The sequence below is a fragment of the Rana temporaria genome, chromosome 13 (assembly GCF_905171775.1).
Source record: "Rana temporaria chromosome 13, aRanTem1.1, whole genome shotgun sequence".
In the NCBI taxonomy this organism is placed as follows: domain Eukaryota; kingdom Metazoa; phylum Chordata; class Amphibia; order Anura; family Ranidae; genus Rana; species Rana temporaria.
Genome location: NC_053501.1, coordinates 113,997,892 through 114,016,971, shown reverse-complemented (window position 1 = coordinate 114,016,971; position 19,080 = coordinate 113,997,892). Strand labels below are relative to the sequence as shown.

Here is a 19,080-nt window from a genome sequence, read left to right as displayed (position 1 = left end):
ATCAACACAATACTATGATAACCCTTGTAATTATAATAGTAGGACCCCGAGCGGGGTGGGGGCACAATGCGGACGTGTTTCCCATCTATTGCTCCACCGCAGTTTGGAAAATCACACCGCTGGGCAAATTGGGAAGCCACAGACTGCCATTCCTGTGGTGTGGAGGGTAGCTGTGGGGACAAACAAAATTAGAGATTTAGTACTTTGTAACAAATACATCCTACAAGCATCCTTGTGACAGTTCACAGTATTAAAATTGCATTAGAAAAATGTGCATGGAGAATTTGGAAAATGAAATATATAGGGCCACTTCATTAAGAGACTCCACAGCCCTCTGATGGGGACAATAAAAGTTTGAAGGGGGGGGGGGGGGCACAAAAACCAAAAAGTCCTGTTTGAAAAAATGGCAAGGTGGGTTTGTCCCTAGGATAGCATGCTGGACAGGTTAATATTGGGTAAGGGACAAATATGCAGGTAGGCCAAGAATAAAACATGTAAAGCTGATATCAACATGCATAGGGAGAAAAGGTAACGTTAGTTAAACACACAGCATATCTGGGAAAATAAAAAGAAAGTTAGTTGGCCACATTATTAGAGCCAGGAAACTTACCTTAATATACTCCTCATGCATAACTTTGATGATGGCAGCACACGTGTCCGGTATGATGACCCCAAGCGCCTGCGGAGAGATGCCTGTCGAGAACTTGAGGTCCTGCAGGCTCCTCCCAGTCGCCAGGTACCGCAACGTGGCAATAAGCCTCTGCTCGGCCGTGATGGCTTGGCGCATCACAGTGTCCTGCCTCGTGATATAGGGGGACAGAAGATCCAGCAGACGGTTGAATACGGGGTCCGTCATGCGGAGAAAATTCCTAAAGTCATTAGGATTATTCTCCTGGAGTTCCCTAAGCAGAGGCATATGTGAGAACTGGTCACGCTGGCGCAACCAATTCTTGGTCCAGAAACGCCTCCGCCCCCTGTTTCTGGCCAAAGTACTGGACAAATGAACATATCCAGCAGCCATCCCATAAACAGCACCAACTCGCGAAAATTGACGCTGCTGCTCCATCATGGCTTCAAACCGGCCGGCTGGTCAGTCAAGAACACACTGAAACAGAAAGCACTCGCAAATCCAGCACTACCTGCGACAAACGCGTGACAAACAGATACGAGCGCACAGGATGCAACTGCTAAAGCAGAAACAACCTGCTTGCCTATAGCCGAATGACAACTACGTTACCGCAAGCACACGCACTGAACCCGTGAATACACGCTGTCAAAGCCTGGAGACCGAGAAGCGCGAATCAGCTCTAACCAAACCTTCACTAACACGAGCAAACACGTAACTAGCAAAAGAGGAACAGAGGGCGGCGCCATTAACTTTGGTCTTCCCCTTTATAGTGACGTCGTACGTAGTTTACGTGCACGCGTTCCGGTACGACGGGAATTTGGTCCGCTGGTGTGTACACGCCAGCGGAACAAAACACAAATCAGCCTTGTACGCCGGAAACTGTCGGGCAGACAGTTTCCAGCGCACAGATCCGGTCGTGAGTACAAGGCCTTAGGAGAAAACTGTAGTTAAAAGTTGGGGCAATGCTCGGGTTGGTTGGTTGGTTGGGGTCTATGTTAGGTCTAAAAGAAGTGTGTTGGTAAGGGGGTTATGATGGGTGAATGGAAGAATCTGAGGGGTAAATGAACTTGTCCAACCACTTAATAAGGTGGCTTATAGGTTGAATATAAGGACAATTGATGCTTATGCCCCACAATGGTTAAGTGGCAGCATGGCAGCATAAGGTCTAAGTTGCTTTGCTTGACTTATCCAAACCAGAGCTTTAGTTTTTCAATGTCTGATGGTCACCTAAGAGAGAGGGGCAGTTCCAACCTTCTTCTGTTGACCTGAGAAAATTGGGATTCTAAAGCCTCGTACACACGGTCGGACATCAAACAAACTTTCCCTTGGGTTTTTGTCCGAAGGGAGTTGGCCGGTTACACCCATAGCATACACACGCTCTGACTTTTCTGCAAACTTTTCTAAAACTTTCCCAACATCACATGTTTTTTCTGCTCTTTTCTGCTCTTTACCGCCACCCTTTGGTTAACTTCTGCTATTGTTGGTTGATTTTAACATTGGTTCTGAGCATGCGTACTTGCACTTTGTACAAAAGTCCGATGGCTTGCTATACACACAGTCGGACTAGGCACCATCGGACTTTTTTTGCCGAAAAGTTTGTCCGTTTGCAGACCGAACTTTTTGTCCGATGAAACCCGAAAAAGTTTGTCCGATGGAGCGTACTAATTTGAAAACTTGCTGATTATGAAGTTTGTTGGCAAAAAGTCAGACCGTGTGTACGGGCCTTAAGAACATCCTTGTTCAAAAGAAAATGTATCAATTCTAACTGTATATGAAAGAAAGAAGAATGATTGAAATATATTAGATATGTTTTGATGACATGTACTGTACATATTTACTAAAACGTGCATTTTTACTTTTCAGCTTTGAGCGTGGGAAAATCTGGTGAGTACAGAGATGATACTGGATAATTTGCCATAAACCCAATATTATGCTGTAATTGAATGTATGTGTTGGAGATCTTAATTTGGGTAGAACGTAAAGTAGTTCTAAACATATAGGGCCAGATTCTCAAAAGCGATACAATGTTGTATCTCCAGATACACCATCGTATCTCTGTTTCTGAGCCCGGGTATCTATGCGAGTGATTCTTAGAATCATTTACGCATAGATACGGCGTAGATCCGACTGGCGTAAGTCACTTACACAGTCGGATCTTAGATGTAATTCCACGCTGGCCGCTAGATGGCGTTTACGACGATTTCTCATTTGTCTATGCAAATGAGCCTGATACGCCGATTCCCAAACTTTTTTTGCGCCGCCTCGTCGTCGCTTACGTCGTTTCCGTAAGCATAAACTTACCCCTGCTATATGAGGGGTAAGTTTACGAAGGTCCGTCGTATGCCATGTTAAGTATGGCGTCGGGACAGCGTTGTCTTTTTTCATCGTTTACGTCATTATACTAAGTCGTTCGCGAATACACATTACACATAACAGTCCTTCTAATCAAGCTATCGGACCAATCCCTGCTGACTCATTTTCAAGTCCTCATTTGCATGGCTAAGGAGGACCTGAAGGAGGACTACATGTACTTTACAATTGACCAATATCAAAGCGATTGTTGGGGGCGGGATGTTCCAAATGCTATTTAAAAGTGTGTTGTGTACTTCTAATAAAGGTCTTCCTGTTTGAACTTACACACAGCCTGCCTGGTGTTTGTTCTAATGGATTCCGAACGGCACATAGCTGTAGTTCGGATCCCGGAGCCTTAGATGACTGAAGCGCCAGACGTTGCGATCTGCAAGCTGACTCACTAGTAGCAGAGGAGTGTCGGGGGAGCGGAAGCGAGCGAGCAAGGGTCTCGCTACAATATATACAGTACAGACCAAAAGTTTGGACACACCTTCTCATTCAAAGAGTTTTCTTTATTTTCATGACTATGAAAATTGTAGATTCACACTGAAGGCATCAAAACTGTCGGATCTTAGGCATATCTATGCGTAACCTGATTCTATGAATCAGTCGCATAGATACGATCGACGAAACTCTGAGATACGACGGTGTATCAGAAGATACACCGTCGTATCTCTATATGAATCTGGCCCATTGTGTTTGCTAAGATCATGCGACATAAAACATTAGAACTACCATTACTGCTTTCAGAAAATATATCATATTTTGGGGGCTTTAAGTAATTGGCAGCCATAAAACGATTTTGTGCAAATGTTGCAAAAATGGCTTTGGGGAGTAGTTTTTATTGTTGCAAACAGATAAAATCTCTGTGTCCAGGACTACAAACATTCCCACTTCTGTGTATTTTTCTCATACAAGATGTGATGACCTCTCTGTGTTTTGCTGCACACTGTGCTCTCTATGTGTTCTGTATGATCTCTTTTCTTCTATAGGAGGGGCCATCAAACCTGTGGTGACCTTCACACCCAACTGGGGGAATATATTGCAAGCTGATAAAGTGACTCTAACATGTGATGTGCCGTCTACTGTACCAGAGGAGCCCCGGACCTATCAGTGGTACAAAGATAACCAACCAATACCAGGAGAGCAACAGAGACTTCATATCATTGAATCTTCAAGAGAGGCGTACAGTGGAGATTACCAGTGTCAGACCATCGGTGGTGATATCAGTGATCCCGTCTTCCTAAATGTTACAATAAGTGAGTGATCTCATCTCATCTCCATCATTACAGATTGTTGGGTGTGAATAGAACAACATAAAGTATAATTTTATTACATTTCAGATTTTGTCATCCTGCAGAGACCCCCATCTGCCATCTATGAAGGAGACCCCCTGACTCTGAGATGTCATCATATAAAAGATTTTCATGCAATAAACACAAAATTCTACAAGGATGATCAGGAGATAAAATCATCAGAATCTGACTCCACATTCCATATTCCTAATATAACGAGGAGTCAGTCTGGACTCTACAAATGTACTAAACGAATACAACGTTATGATAGTTCTAAAGGACAAACGCACTCAGATTGCTCCTTTATCTCTGTGAGAGGTAAATTAAAGTCCTTTTGAAAACTGTATCCTTAGAAACTTTGTTCTATAAGGAGGTAGACGACCTCCCACAAAAAAAAAAAACGCTTTTTCCATTTACTTCCTGGAGGGGTCCTTCTTCTGGTGTCCACATCTCTGTTTGTGAGACAGGGACTCCTCTGATTATATGGCCACCGGCTGGGTCCTCACAGGAGAGAGAAGTAAATGGCATCATCACAGGGGGTGACAGGGAACCAGTGGTCTTTGGGCGCCACCACAGTGCTGGATCAGCATTCTCCGCATCATTGTTGGGGGCCTGGACAAAGGACCTAGGTGAGTATATTGGCTTTCACCAAGTAACGAGGGGTAAAAAGACTATTATCCCCTCCCCAACACACACCATCCAAATCACATCAAATAGTGGGTGTGGTCAGATTTCACAAACAGTAAGAGTGTCTTAAAGGGGCATTAAATACCAGGATCACATTACACACAGAGTGCAGAGTTCAGGGGGGTTACACACAGAGTGCAGAGTTCAGGGAGGTTATACACAGAGTGCAGAGTTCAGGGGGGTTACACACAGAGTGCAGAGTTCAGGGAGGTTACACACAGAGTGCAGAGTTCAGGGGGTTACACACAGAGTGCAGTGTTCAGGGAGGTTACACACAGAGTGCAGAGTTGGGTTACACACAGAGTTCAGAGTTCAGGGGGGTTGCAAACAGAGTGCAGAGTTCAGGGGGGTTACACACAGAGTGCATAATTCAGGGGGGTTACACACAGAGTGCAGAGTTCAGGGGGGTTACACACAGAGTGCAGAGTTCAGGGAGGTTACACACAGATTGCAGAGTTCAGGGAGGTTACACACAGAGTGCAGAGTTCAGGGAGGTTTCACACAGAGTGCAGAGTTCAGGGAGGTTACACACAGAGTGCAGAGTTCAGGGAGGTTACACACAGAGGGCAGAGTTCAGGTAAGTTACACACAGAGGGCAGAGTTCAGGGAGGTTACACACAGAGTGCAGAGTTCAGGGAGGTTACACACAGAGGGCAGAGTTCAGGGAGGTTATGCACAGAGTGCAGAATTCAGGGAGGTTACACACAGAGTGCAGAGTTCAGGGAGGTTATGCACAGAGTGCATAATTCAGGGGGGTTACACACAGAGTGCAGAGTTCAGGGGGGTTACACACAGAGTGCAGAGTTCAGGAAGGTTACACACAGATTGCAGAGTTCAGGGAGGTTACACACAGAGTGCAGAGTTCAGGGAGGTTTCACACAGAGTGCAGAGTTCAGGGAGGTTACACACAGAGTGCAGAGTTCAGGGAGGTTACACACAGAGGGCAGAGTTCAGGTAAGTTACACACAGAGGGCAGAGTTCAGGGAGGTTACACACAGAGTGCAGAGTTCAGGGAGGTTACACACAGAGGGCAGAGTTCAGGGAGGTTATGCACAGAGTGCAGAATTCAGGGAGGTTACACACAGAGTGCAGAGTTCAGGGAGGTTATGCACAGAGTGCAGAATTCAGGGGGGTTACACACAGAGTGCAGAGCTGTCACTTCTAAACACAGAGGGCTAGATTCACAAAGACTTACGACGGGCGTATCAATAATACGCCGTCGTAAGTCCGAATCCCCGCCGTCGCAACTTTAAGTGTATGCTCAAACTGAGATACGCTTAAATGTTGCTAAGATACGACCGGCGTAAGTCTCCTACGCCGTCGTATCTTAACTGCATATTTACGCTGGCCGCTAGGGGCGTGTACGCTGATTTACGCCTAGAATATGTAAATCAGCTAGATACGCCGATACACGAACGTATGCCCGGCCGTCGCAGTAAAGATACGCCGTTTACGTAAGGGGTTTTCAGGCGTAAAGATAAACCACCAAAAACATGGCGCAGCCAATGTTAAGTATGGCCGTCGTTCCCGCATCGAAATTTGAAAATGTTACGTCGCTTGCGTAACTCGTCCGTGAATGGGGCTGGCCGTAATTTACGTTCATGCCGAAAGCATGACAATTTGCCGACGTCATTTGGAGCATGCGCACTGGGATACGTCCACGGACGGCGCATGCGCCGTTCATTAAAAACGTCAAATACGTGGGGTCATCAGTATTTTACATAGAACACGTCCCCAACCAGCCTATTTTGAATTAGGCGGGCTTACGCCGGCCCAGTTACATTGCGCCGCCGTAAGTTTCAGCGCAAGTTCTTTGTGAATACAGGACTTGCTGCTCAAACTGAGATACGCTACGCCCGCCTAATTCTACCTGAATCTAGCCCACTAACCGGACTTCTGTGTTTACAAGTGATTGTGGTGAGCAGGCACCAAAGGGTCTGAGCCAGAGGTAGTGGAACTCACTTGGAGTTTCACCTGAAAAAAAAGCCCTGTGTATAGTATAGTATATTCACATCAGTCCCTGCCCTCAAGGAGCTTACAACCTAAGGCCCCTAACTCACATTCATACATACACATACTAGGGCCAATTAACTTATCAGGATGTCTTTGGAGTGTGGGAGGAAAGCAGAGCACCCGGAGGAAACCCACACAGGCACAGGAAGAACATGCAAACTCCAAGCATGTAGTGTCATGGTTGGGATTTGAACTAACAACCACAGTGCTGCTACGTGAAAGTCCTAACCACCAGGGCCAGATTTACATCTCAGGAGCCTATAGGCAGAGAATTCTGAAGCCCCCCCCCCCCCCCCCCAAAAAAAGACAATAAGACCGATTTTTTTTTGATAAGTTACAGTGGTAAAGTAAAAAAATTGTTTTCTCTTTGAGTTGGGCTTTAATATTCACCTATACCACCTCCCATTCCTTGCAATAGTACCATCAGGACCATCTATCAGTGCCCATCAGTGCCACCTGTCAGTGCCTCATCATCAGTGTCACCTATCAGCGCTGCTTATCAGTACCACCTATCAGTGCCCATCAGTGCAGCCTCATCAGTGCTACCTCATCAGTGCCCATCAGTGCAGCCTCATCAGTGCCCATCAGTGAAGGAAAAAAATACTTTTTTTTAAAATTTTATAAAAAAATGTATGAATTTTTATTTTATTTTTTTCAAAAGTTTCGGTCTTTTTCTGTGTCTTTAGCAAAAAATAAAAAACCCAGTGGTGAATAAATAAGTGGGTAAAAGTGCCCAGTAAACCAGTGGTTAATTTCACCATCTTAGTATCACCAAAATGTCAAATCTTTAATCAGAATTTCAGTAAAGCAAAAACTCTCAGGCCCCGTACACACGTCCGAGAAACTCGACGGGCGAAACACATCGTTTTCCTCGTCGAGTTCCTTGTGAAGCCGCCGAGGATCTCGGCGAGCCAAGTTTCCCCATTGACTAACGAGGAAATAGAGAACATGTTCTCTATTTGGCCCGACGAGATCCTCGTCGGTTTCCTCGGCCAAAAGTGTACACACGACCGGGTTTCTCGGCAGAATACGGCTCCGATCGAGTTTCTGGCTGAATTCTGCCAAGAGACTCGGTCGTGTGTACGGGGCCTTAGAAACTCGACGGGCGAAACACATCGTTTTGCTCGTCGAGTTCCTTGTGAAGCCGTCGAGAAACTCGGCGAGGCAATTTTCTCCATTCCCGTCAAGGAAATAGAGAACTTGCTCTCTTTTTGGCTCGTCGAGTTTCTCGACAGTTTCCTCGACGAAAATGTACACACGACCGGTTTCCTCGGCAAAAAAATATCTCCCAGCAAGTTTCTTGCTGGTTTTTGCCGAGAAACTTGGTCGTGTGTACGAGGCCTCAAGACTGGAAAACTGTGAAGAGAGCTTTTGGCCGGGAATCCAAAAAAAGAGACCCAGCTCTCTTTTTTCCCATCGGTATTCCCGGTGGACTTTTTTCCGGTGGAAAACGGCTGTTTTCGGACGTTTTTCTGTGGGGAAGACCGATGGAGCCTACACACAGTCGGGATTCCCGAGGAAAAGCTCTCATCTGAGTTTTCCCGATGGGAAAACCGAACGTGTGTACTGGGGAAAAAGTAGAGAGCAGGTTCTATGTTTTCCCCTCGAGATTTCCGACTGACCTTTTGCCGCCGGGTCGGTCGTGTGTACAAGGCATGAAGGTCTTGAAGTTTCCGGTTTTTAAGACCAGGTCCAACACCACCACGATGAAGAAACATGCACAGAGGGACAAACCATACTGTTAAAGTGTTAATAAACTCAAATCATAAAAAAAAAAATTATCAATAAATGGTTCATGCTCACTCCGTCACTATGAGATTAGTTTTTGGTGTTCTGCAAAAATTAATCCTGCTGCTCTCTATCTCCCCCTTCTGTCCATGTCCCCGCTGGAGTTGGGAAATTACAAAGCAGTGTTGGCAGCTCTGCACATGCTCAGTGCTTTGAGTGAGTTTCTATGCTGAGCATTTCCTCCCTATCACACCTGAGCAGCCCATGTGACTATAGAGTCACACACGTGGGTGTACACAAAGTGGAAAATGGCAGCCCACTCCCTTCCTCCCTCCTCTATGCCCACTAACCAGCTAAACACAATGGGGTGGGATATTACATCTTGATTGACGGAGGCTTCACCTCCCTCTTAACTAAGACATAGGCTGGAGGGGAGTGACTGGCAGAAATCCGCCCGCTCCATGTTATTGCCAAAAAATTAATATTTGATTTCAAATATATATTTGTATGATGATTTAAAACTGTTTATTGATATGAATTATTTATTGTTACTTTTTTATTCCAAGGGCTGTTTTTTTTTTTTTATTTGAACATGTGGCCTAGACTAGAAGCTCCTCCTGCTTATGTCTCCTTGCAGACAGGCTGGGAGAGAGCTGGGTCATGTGACAGCTGGATATTTTTTTTTTATTATTAAATTAATTACAGCGCCATCATCCACATGCAAAAATAGAAGGGACAATGTACTATAAAGAGTGTGGGCTAGATTCAGAAAGCCTGGCGTATTTTTCTGCTGGCGTAAAGTATTCATAAAGAACTTGCGCCCTAAGTTACGGCGGCGTAGCGTATGAGGTCCGGAGTAAGCCCGCCTAATTCAAATGTGGATGATGTGGGCATGTTTTACCTAAATTTAGTGTGACCCCACGTATTTGACGTTTTTTACAAACGGCGCATTCGCCGTTCATGAAAGAATCCCGGTGCGCATGCTCAAAATTACGCCGCAAATCGTCAATGCTTTAGACGTGAACGTGACTTACGTACAGCCCTATTCGCGAAAGACTTACGCAAACGATGTCAAATTTTAAAAATTTGACGCGGGAACGACGTCCATACTTAACATTGCGTACGCCTCATATAGCAGGGGTAACTTTATGCTGGAAAAAGCCTAACGTAAACGACGTAAAAAAAAAATGCGCCGGGCGGACGTACGTTTCTGAATCGGCGTATCTACCTAATTAGCATATTCCTCGCGTAAATCGACAGAAGCGCCACCTAGCGTCTAGCGTAAATATGCAACTAAGATACGACGGCGTAAGAGACTTACGCCAGTCGGATCTTAGCCTAATTTCGGCGTATCTTGCTTTCTGAATACAGAAAGAAGATACGCCGGTGCACCTTTGAATTTACGCGGCGTATCAATATATACGCCGGCGTAAATTCTTTCTGAATCTGGCCCTGTGTGTTTAGTATCACTTTATGTTTCTTTATTTATTTTTTTGTCTTCTTTCATATTTTTTCTCTGACCACATTTATTATTCTTTAATATGTTTGTTACAGAAAAAAAATTACCTATAAAATTGGAAGTAATCGTTGCGGCTGTAATCGGGAGTCTGGTGGTCATTGTCCTCTCTGCTGTTCTTATCTGGAAATGTAAAAAAAGAAAACGTTTTTTAGAGCCTCATCAAGCAATATCTACAATAGGTAATTAGAATTCAGTCCTAGTGCCATTCTGAACATTAGTGTTGGGCCGAATACCCCCCCCCCCCCGGTACGGTTCGCACCAAAAACTCCTAAACAGGGAAAATGTCTTTGACAATTCCTTAATTAAAACATTAAAAAATGATGTCCCCTGATGTAGATCCACCATCAATCACGATGCCCACCACCCCGCCAGGCCCAATTTTTGTTTTAAATTTCTCCCGATGTACCCTGATGAAGACTACCCGCCGACTGCTGCTCCTCCATCCGACAGTTCTTAAATAGGTAAGGGGAGGGGCCACCGGGTGATGTCACCTGTTGACCCCACCCCCTTGAGATGTCACAACCCAGCATGCACTGGTCAGTGATGTCACAAGGGGGCAGGGCCACAAGGTGACGTCAACATGTGGTCCCGCCCATTACCTATTTAAGAACTGACGGATGGAGAAGCAGGCATTCGGCGGTTAGCTTTCGTTGTGGCAAAATATTTTTTTCTGGTCCAGGGGTGTGGCGGGCGGCGTGATTAATGATGGATCTACATTGAGGGGGCACTAGTTTTTAATTTTTTTCATAAAGGGATTGTCAAAAACGTTGTTTACCATTTTTATTTATTTTGAACACTTTTTCTTGGTGAATGAGTAGGGGATACAATGTACCCCCTACTCATTCAGATAGGAGGGGGCCGGGAACTGGGGGCCTCAGATTCTAATAAGCCCTCTGCCCACAAACTCCCACAACCACAACCCAGGGTTGTGGGGAAGGGGCCCTTATCCCCATCAACATGGGGACAAGGTGCTTTGGGGCAGGAGGGCAGAGCCCCCTGCCCCAAAGCACCCCCCTATGCTGAGGGCATGGGGCCTGGTATGGTTCAGGAGGGGAGGGGGCGCTTGCTCTCCCCCTTTCCTGGTCTGCCAGGCTGCATACTCGGATAAGGGTCTGGTGTGAATTTAAGGCAGGACTCCTCACCATTTTGTTTTAAAATTTTGGCGTGGGGGTTACCTCAAAATCGATTCCAGACCCAAAGGGATGTTTTTTTGTTTTTTTCTATTGCAGGCAAAAATCGATAATGTTTTTTATTTCAGTCAGCTGAAAGTGAAGAAGCCCGCTGACAGGCGATGACTTTTCCATTGTTAAGGATGAGATGGCCGGCTTCTCTGCCCCCGCTTCCTAACAACCTATTGACTGTGCGCTTGGTGCGAGCACACAGAAAATTTGAGTGTTCGACAAACACCCAAACGGGCAATGTTCCATTCAGAACTTATGCTTGGCTCGAACCGTTCGCCCATCCCTACTGAACATACAAAGGCCAATGAACTGAGAGCAATGTTGTTTGGCCTATTTGAAGTTTTTAATGAATGGACTGCAGGTTCAAACTCCATTGTATTCATACAAGTGGCCTTATTACAAAAAAAAAAGGTTCTTTAGTTGTAATTGTTAAGTGTAGTATACTAAATACCAAGACCTTTTTGTTGACAAAGGCAACTGCTGGGACTTTTAAGGTGTTGGAACCCCTCAGTTTAATTATCAGACCACGTTCATTAGGTTAAAAAGAAATCTTTACTGTATACAACAATTACAATTTATGACAACAAGGGTATAAATGTACCCCTTGTCAGAGATAAAAACACAGTAAATTACATATCAAAGCCCAAAAACTCAAGGTACTCTGAAGGTAGAGACCCTTCCTTATGTAAGTTATGAGACTTTGTAAGTATTATCATATAGCAATATCATATTACACAAGTAGGGAGTGGCTCATCCCGACGTGTTTTGCCTTTGTCTGCTTCTTCAAGGGCTTGGGGGGTGCGGTAGCAATGGGTTACCACACAAGAAAAAAGATATGCCCACATAAGAGATATTCATAGAACATATTCATTATTTTCATAACATTTTGATTTTATATTACATATATTGAACATATTAACTTGCAAAAAAAGATTGAGATTTAGGATCCAAACAGAGGGTCTCACTTCATGTGACAGATCACCAAGCGAGCCAAAACACTAGGGGTTTGATGGATCAGCATATCCCACCGGAGCCGCCATGACGCATGTGCGTAGGAGCCACCAGTCACGGCACAATCTCCTTTAGAAACGGCACAATCGATGTCTCTAAAGTGGGAATGCGCCGTTTTCTACACATTCTAGACATTGGCGCCGTCATTATTGTAAATATCTCCTAAACCGTGAAGGTTTAGGAGATATTTCGAGCACCTACAGGTACAGGTAAGCCTTAATCTAGGCTTACCTGTAGGTAAAAGTGGTTGTAAAAGGTTTTACAACCACTTTAAGTATATTAAGCTTTCCCTTTATGAAACCATATGAAACCATATTGATTGATGAAATGCCTGTCTTTAAATGTGGTTGCTAATTTGAGGGCTCCTTGGGGGTTGAGATGTGCTTTTTACTACTTTCTCCTGGTAGTGTATTTATATATATATATATATTTTTTTTTATTATTATTAAAAACATTAATCCAAAAACAGTTTTTATCTACTAAAAAAAAAAGATATTTTCAATAAGCGATAGTAAGAAAAACTTCAATCTAGGTGTTATTTTTTTTTTTACCCATTTGCCACACATGTAAATATTAAATACCCAAATCAGTGCAAATCCAAGATAAGTGTAAAAAATTGTTTACAACCATGGAAATTAGACAGTTTGGTGCTCTCAAAAACATCTTGACAGTCCTGACTCCTGAGACAAAAGTTTGTATTTCATATTTGTATGGGTATGTGATGAAGTAGGAATTACATTTATGCCATTTTCATTTCTTCTATTTTCTTATTAAGAAATCACAAATAAACCTCCAGAAAATAACACAGACCCCGATCCACAAGATGTCTGCTACACCTACCTAGATATAAGTCAACTTCCCAAAGGTTAGTTGTCAAAGTTTGTCACAGTGTTGTATTTGTCCAAACCTATCAATGTAAATATCGAAATTATATTTCTACAGAAAAGAGGGGGCATTCAAAATGAATTAAATCCTCCATTTGTAACTGAATTATGGGAATTTATAACTTATACCTCATCATCATCATAAGCTTATTTTATGCTGATGAATATAATTAAACAGACTTCACTTGTAGTAGCTCAAATGTTTAATCAGGACAAAAATGAAAGAACTATGATTATCAAATTAATTTTCAGTCTTCTAATTCAGTAGCTTTTAACCACCGGGCCCTGGTCCATTTTTTGGACGTGGTTTTCCTTCTTCTGGGTCAGTTGCCTTAAACGCAGATAGTGCTTCCCAGCTCCCATAGTGCCCCCTACTTTCCCATAGTGCCCCCTACCCTCCTATAGTAGCCCCTACACTTCCATAGTGCCCCCTACTTTCTCATAGTGGCCCCTATTCTCCAATAGTGGCACCTACCCTCCCATAGTGCCCCCTACCCTCCTATTGTAGCCCCTACCCTCCCATAGTGCCCCCTACTTTCCCATAGTGGTCCCTATCCTCCTATAGTATCCCCTACCTTCCTATAGTGCCCCCTACTTTCCCATAAAGGCCCCTACCCTCCAATAGTGGCCCCTACACTCCCATAGTGCCCCCTACCCTCCCATAGTGGCTCACAGTGCCACCAGTCCCCCTGGGAGCCCTAAGCTTTCACAGTCTATCCCAGCCTCCCAAAATGTCCCCTCCCCCCAGCTTGGTGCAGAGACTCCAGCTCTCCATATTCCCCCAAACCTTCAACATTTTCCCACAGCTTCCTTCATAAATACTGTAGATGATAAATTGTATATTATTTCCCCAGGTGACACTGGGGATGCACATACTGTGCCGCATACCTAAATATATTTGAGAACCAACAATAACCAAAAGGAAAACGTGGACTTTGTAGGCACCAATATATAAAAATTAACAAATGTTATTAAGTTACATCTTAAAACATTTAGAAATCATACAATAAAAATGTATTGATTTCAAACAATCAGGTAGTTGTTGGTGTTAACTGTGGGTCATACAGGCTTCTAAAGAGGACCACATTCAGGACAATGAAAATGCTTGAACTATAGAGGGACCCAAGTCAGTGGCATGGGACGAAACAGCCTGGTAGTGTTCTGCTCTACATGTTTTGCAGGTGGTCGCTTCTTTAGGAGCTTGAAAATACTTTCTAGATGAGCAAGAAACGTCTACAATAAGAGTACACAGATACATAAATCGTCTTGTAATTATAAGTATCACAACCCACAAGGAATGACAAACTTACAAAAATTCCACATAGGGAAAAGACTTAGATACCAGGAGTGGTATGTGATGACACCAATATCGGGCACTGAGGCGAATGTGGGGACATGTAGGTATATTGTTGGAAACATTGATATAAGGATAAAACATACCAACTAAAGTTATAAATTACTTCCAAAAAAGCTAGGAACTAGGGGCCAGATTCACATCTCAGATACTCCGTCGTATCTCTCAGAGTATCTATGCGACTGATTCATAGAATCAGTTACGCATAGATATCCCTAAGATCCGACAGGTGTAATTGTTTTACACTGTCGGATCTTAGGATGCAGTACCGCGGCCGCCGCTGGGGGGAGTTTGCGTCGTAAAGCAGCGTCGGGTATGCAAATTAGGAGTTACGGCGATCCACGACGGATTTTCGCGTTCGCTACGTCGCCACTAGTCTAGTTTCCCGTCGCAAAGTTAGTCGTCGTTTTACCACACGTAATACCACATACCACCCGCCATCTCCTGCAAGGGTTGACCACAGCCTCTGCCAGTACCTAAGTCCCCCTAAAAGTCTCTGCTATATACAATATTCACATCCCGACTGAGGACGACGTTCCACCCAATGTTGGTGTGTGACGTCACTCGGCCCAACTGAATTGGCTGTGCATCCACTCCCTCCATATGGACACCCAGCCCGATTCAGAGCCTTCTCTCATTTCAATTTCATTTTCTTTTATTCCCATGTATTTATTGTAAACATAACCTTTATTTTATTTTTTTTACTGCTGGAGCATAGAAGGTTTTGAAAGAATTTTCCAGGATCTGGTCCCAAAAGGGTTGAGAACCCCTGCTCTAATCACACCATCTTTGACAACAAGAATATATGAAAGTGTTATGTTTTCCTTTCATTTAATAATTACTGCTCATTGTTCTCTTATTCCCTTTATAGGTAATAGAATTAAACAAGTAAGTATCCAACATTTTTATTTTTGTAGAATGATGGGATAACCTATAACTGAGTTATTTTAAACACCTAAAGCAGTTAAATTATAAAACAGATTTTTCGATAAACTGAACATTATTTTTATTGAAAACATAGAACTTCGAATTAGATGAATTAAAACAAATTTTGATTTATAGGATTGAATGTTTGAAGTTGACATGACATGACAAAATACCACATACAGTATTTAAATGTACCAGTCCTTAGATATGATGGCTGCCTTTTTACCTTTTTCAAGTACAGGAAAAATACCTGTTGTTCCTTCCTGAGATCCAGTCTAGTGCCCTTCTAATGCCCTGTGCATTGAACTTAAAGCGGACCTTCAGTCATTTTTCATCTTTCCATCTAATAAATCTTCTGCCCCTGTTGTTGTTTTAAATTTGGATAGTAAAACATTTTTTTTTCTGCCAGTAAATTCCTTATACAGCCTGTAATGGAATGACCCGGGACACCCAGAGACTTTTGAAGGATGGGGGGTACTCCTGTGCCAGCATCACTAATGACTCTTGGGTCTAGGGTCACCCTGTGCCCCTTTTGGGCATAGGGTGACTGATAACTGATAATTCATGTATTGCAGGAGATCTGGACATATTACAGGTGATTTCATGCTGACCCACAACATGTCAATAGGCTCCTGAAAGACATTCCATTGTCCATTGCGTGATGCTAATACTGTGTTGTGTCTTTTGTACTGATTAAGTCTGAAAGGTCAGATGTCTCCTTTCACGGGTAGGGAATTAGCATGTCAATTATGTTTAGTAAAGGAATGTGTTTTGTGAATAGCAGGTGAGGGTCATAACGTCTGGTGTAGTAATTAGGTCATGTAATTATGTCAGACCGGTTTCCCGAAAAGTCTGAGGGATGTGTATTGGAGACTCGTTAGCCCCCCATTGTGTGATGTGTGGGTGGAGTGTGTCTTTGTGCCTGTGATTAACTGTAACATGCCTGTAACTGCATAAAAAGCTGAGAGTGTACCATTAAAGATTCATTCATATATTTTGAAACCAGTAACAGAGCTTGTCTCGTTATTCTGGGAAATGAGATGAATCGTGTCTGATGTCTGCTGGCTTGTCGGATAAGCTGTCGTGGGTTGATGGAATGGGATATAGTAAACGGTGGTGACGGTTACACAGCCCACTTCCTGTTTCTTGGCTGGTCATTAGCCTAGGCTTATGACATCATGCACAGCTCTTTCTCTCTTTCTCTTGAGAGTTTTCCAGGAAGGGAGGGAAGATGAGTCATAAGAGGGCCAATTAAAGCGGCAGAGCTGAAGGCATGCCTCTGTGTGTCTGTGTAAATCCAGAAAGTGAACAGGCAGAAGCTTCAGCAGTTAAAATGGCTGCAGCCAGACACAGTGGAGGGAGATTTCTGCAGCATATTTGGCAAGTACAGAATCACAGTATATATAAAATAATATGCAAAGTGATTGGAAGGAAGCTTCAGAATGGCAAAGAAGTTTTTATTACAAATTACGTGAGCAGACTGCAGATCCTCTTTAAAGAAGAGTTCCAGCCTGTAAAACATTTTTAAATAAAAGTCAGTAGCTACAAATACTGCAGCTGTTGACTTTTATGCCCCGTACACACCATCACTTTATGTGATGAAAAAAAACGACACTTTCTGTGAAGTAAAAAATTACGTTTTTGAAACTTCAATTTTCAAAGACGAAGTTGCCTACACACCATCGTTTTCTCACAATGATCTTGCAAAGTGAGGTTACGTTCCACCACGTTTTACCATTGAAGCTTGCTGCATATGTAGCTTCTGGGCATGCGTGGATGAAAAAACGTCTTAGAAAACAACGTTTTTTGCTACACACGGTCAATTTCTGTGAAGTAAAAAGTGCACTTTTGAAAAACGACACATAAAATTGAAGCATGCTTCAATTTTTTTTGGTCGTTTTTTACAAGACATAAAACTACGTTTTCCCCCACACACAGTCAATTAAAGTGACGTTTTTAAAAACGTCATTTTTTTTCATCACATAAACTGATGGTATGTACCCGGCATTAGACCCCTTTCACAGTGCTGCCGCTACGAGTAAGCATCACATGATGTGAAACATGTCAGCCACCTTTTTCCTGTTGTTCACTTAATTTTGACTGTATAGCTTTGGTTGTTTTTTGGATTTCATTTGTATAATAAAGACATTGTTTTAAGGACTGCGGCAGTCCACGATCTTCTTCTATCCAATGAGGCCGCTCATAGCGTCGGCGGTAAAATAGCGGTAAAACGCTGCTATCTTACTGTCGGATTTGCGGCGCATTTTTGCCACTAGCGGGGTGATTTTAACCCCCCGCTATAGGCTGATAAAGGGTTAAGGCCGGCGTATTGCCGGCGGCATGGCAGCGCTGTCCCATTCATTTCAATGGGCAGGAGTGCATTAGCTGCGGTGAGTTCACCGCTCCAAAGAAGCTGCTGGCATGTATTTTCCTGACGCCCTGCCAGTGCACCGCTCCACTGTGAAAGCCCTCGGGCTTTCACATTGGAGACAATAGAGCAGCAGTTTATGGGCGGATTGCAGGCGCTATTTTTAACGCTATAGCGCCTGAAATACACCCTCAGTGTGAAAGGGGTCTTAATATAAAGACACTTACCCTATCCAGGGATCCCGCAATGTCAGCACCCCAAAGCGACCCGTCCATTGGCTCTGGGTGCAGGCGCGGGCATCTTCACTAAGGGAAACAGGAAGTGAAGCCTTGCTGTTTCCTACTGCACCTGGGCACATCATGCTGCGCTTTCTGAATGGTCCCACTGTCTTCTGGGACCGTTGTGTCTGACAGAAGGCAGTGGGGGAGGAGGGACCAGAAGTTTTGTAGATCGCCACAGTCGTTGTAGAGATCATTTTGTAGAGATAGATAGATAGATAGATAGATACTACTGTAATACTAATAATACATGTTTTAATATTTTCCAGGAGGATCTGACTGTTACATACGCTACTGTGAATAATGTGAATACCTAAGAAAGGATACCGGACCCGGGATGGATGATACCAAACGCTGCACATTTCCACAGATGAAATTGGTGGTTCCTGTGAGGTCCTAAACCCTAAAGACCAACAAGAAGGAAAAAAAAAATACCTCTATCAAAGATTATATTAGGCAATAACTCAGCTTTAAATTCAGAGCTTTTTGAACTTTTGTAAATGATGGTTTGGCTGTAAATAAATAAACACTGTGAGCAATAAGGTGAATAAAAATGGGCAAGCAAAGCCTTTAAAGGAAGAGTTGGTGAGTGGTTGCATCCGTAAAGCTCTACCGTTTGAAACCAATTCCCACAAAAAAATAACAAATTATACAGTGATATGGAGGATGTTAGTTCCTGTGGTAGATGCGTTTGTACAGTGAGCTCATGGCAAACAGGAACTCTAATTAAGGGCCTGGTAGCCCACTTTTATTAAGAAAAAACAAAGGGCCGGATTCAGATAGAGATACGATGGCGTATCTCCTGATACGCCGTCGTATCTCTGAGTTCCGTCCGTCATATCTATGCGCCTGATT

The 19,080-nt window shown here is 43.6% G+C and overlaps 1 protein-coding gene across 1 annotated transcript in view; it reads left to right on the top strand.

Moving 5' to 3' along the window:
- LOC120920338 (low affinity immunoglobulin gamma Fc region receptor II-b-like) overlaps nt 1–18,803 on the top strand; it is a 29,733-nt gene extending 10,930 nt beyond the window's left edge. The window contains exons 2-8 of the mRNA XM_040332368.1: nt 2,492–2,512; nt 3,973–4,239; nt 4,324–4,593; nt 10,258–10,401; nt 13,190–13,279; nt 15,524–15,540; nt 18,495–18,803. Coding sequence (XP_040188302.1) covers nt 2,492–2,512; nt 3,973–4,239; nt 4,324–4,593; nt 10,258–10,401; nt 13,190–13,279; nt 15,524–15,540; nt 18,495–18,542 — 857 coding nt within the window. The 3' untranslated portion in view covers nt 18,543–18,803. The remainder of the gene's footprint in view (nt 1–2,491; nt 2,513–3,972; nt 4,240–4,323; nt 4,594–10,257; nt 10,402–13,189; nt 13,280–15,523; nt 15,541–18,494) is intronic.
- Nucleotides 18,804–19,080: the final 277 nt, after the last annotated feature.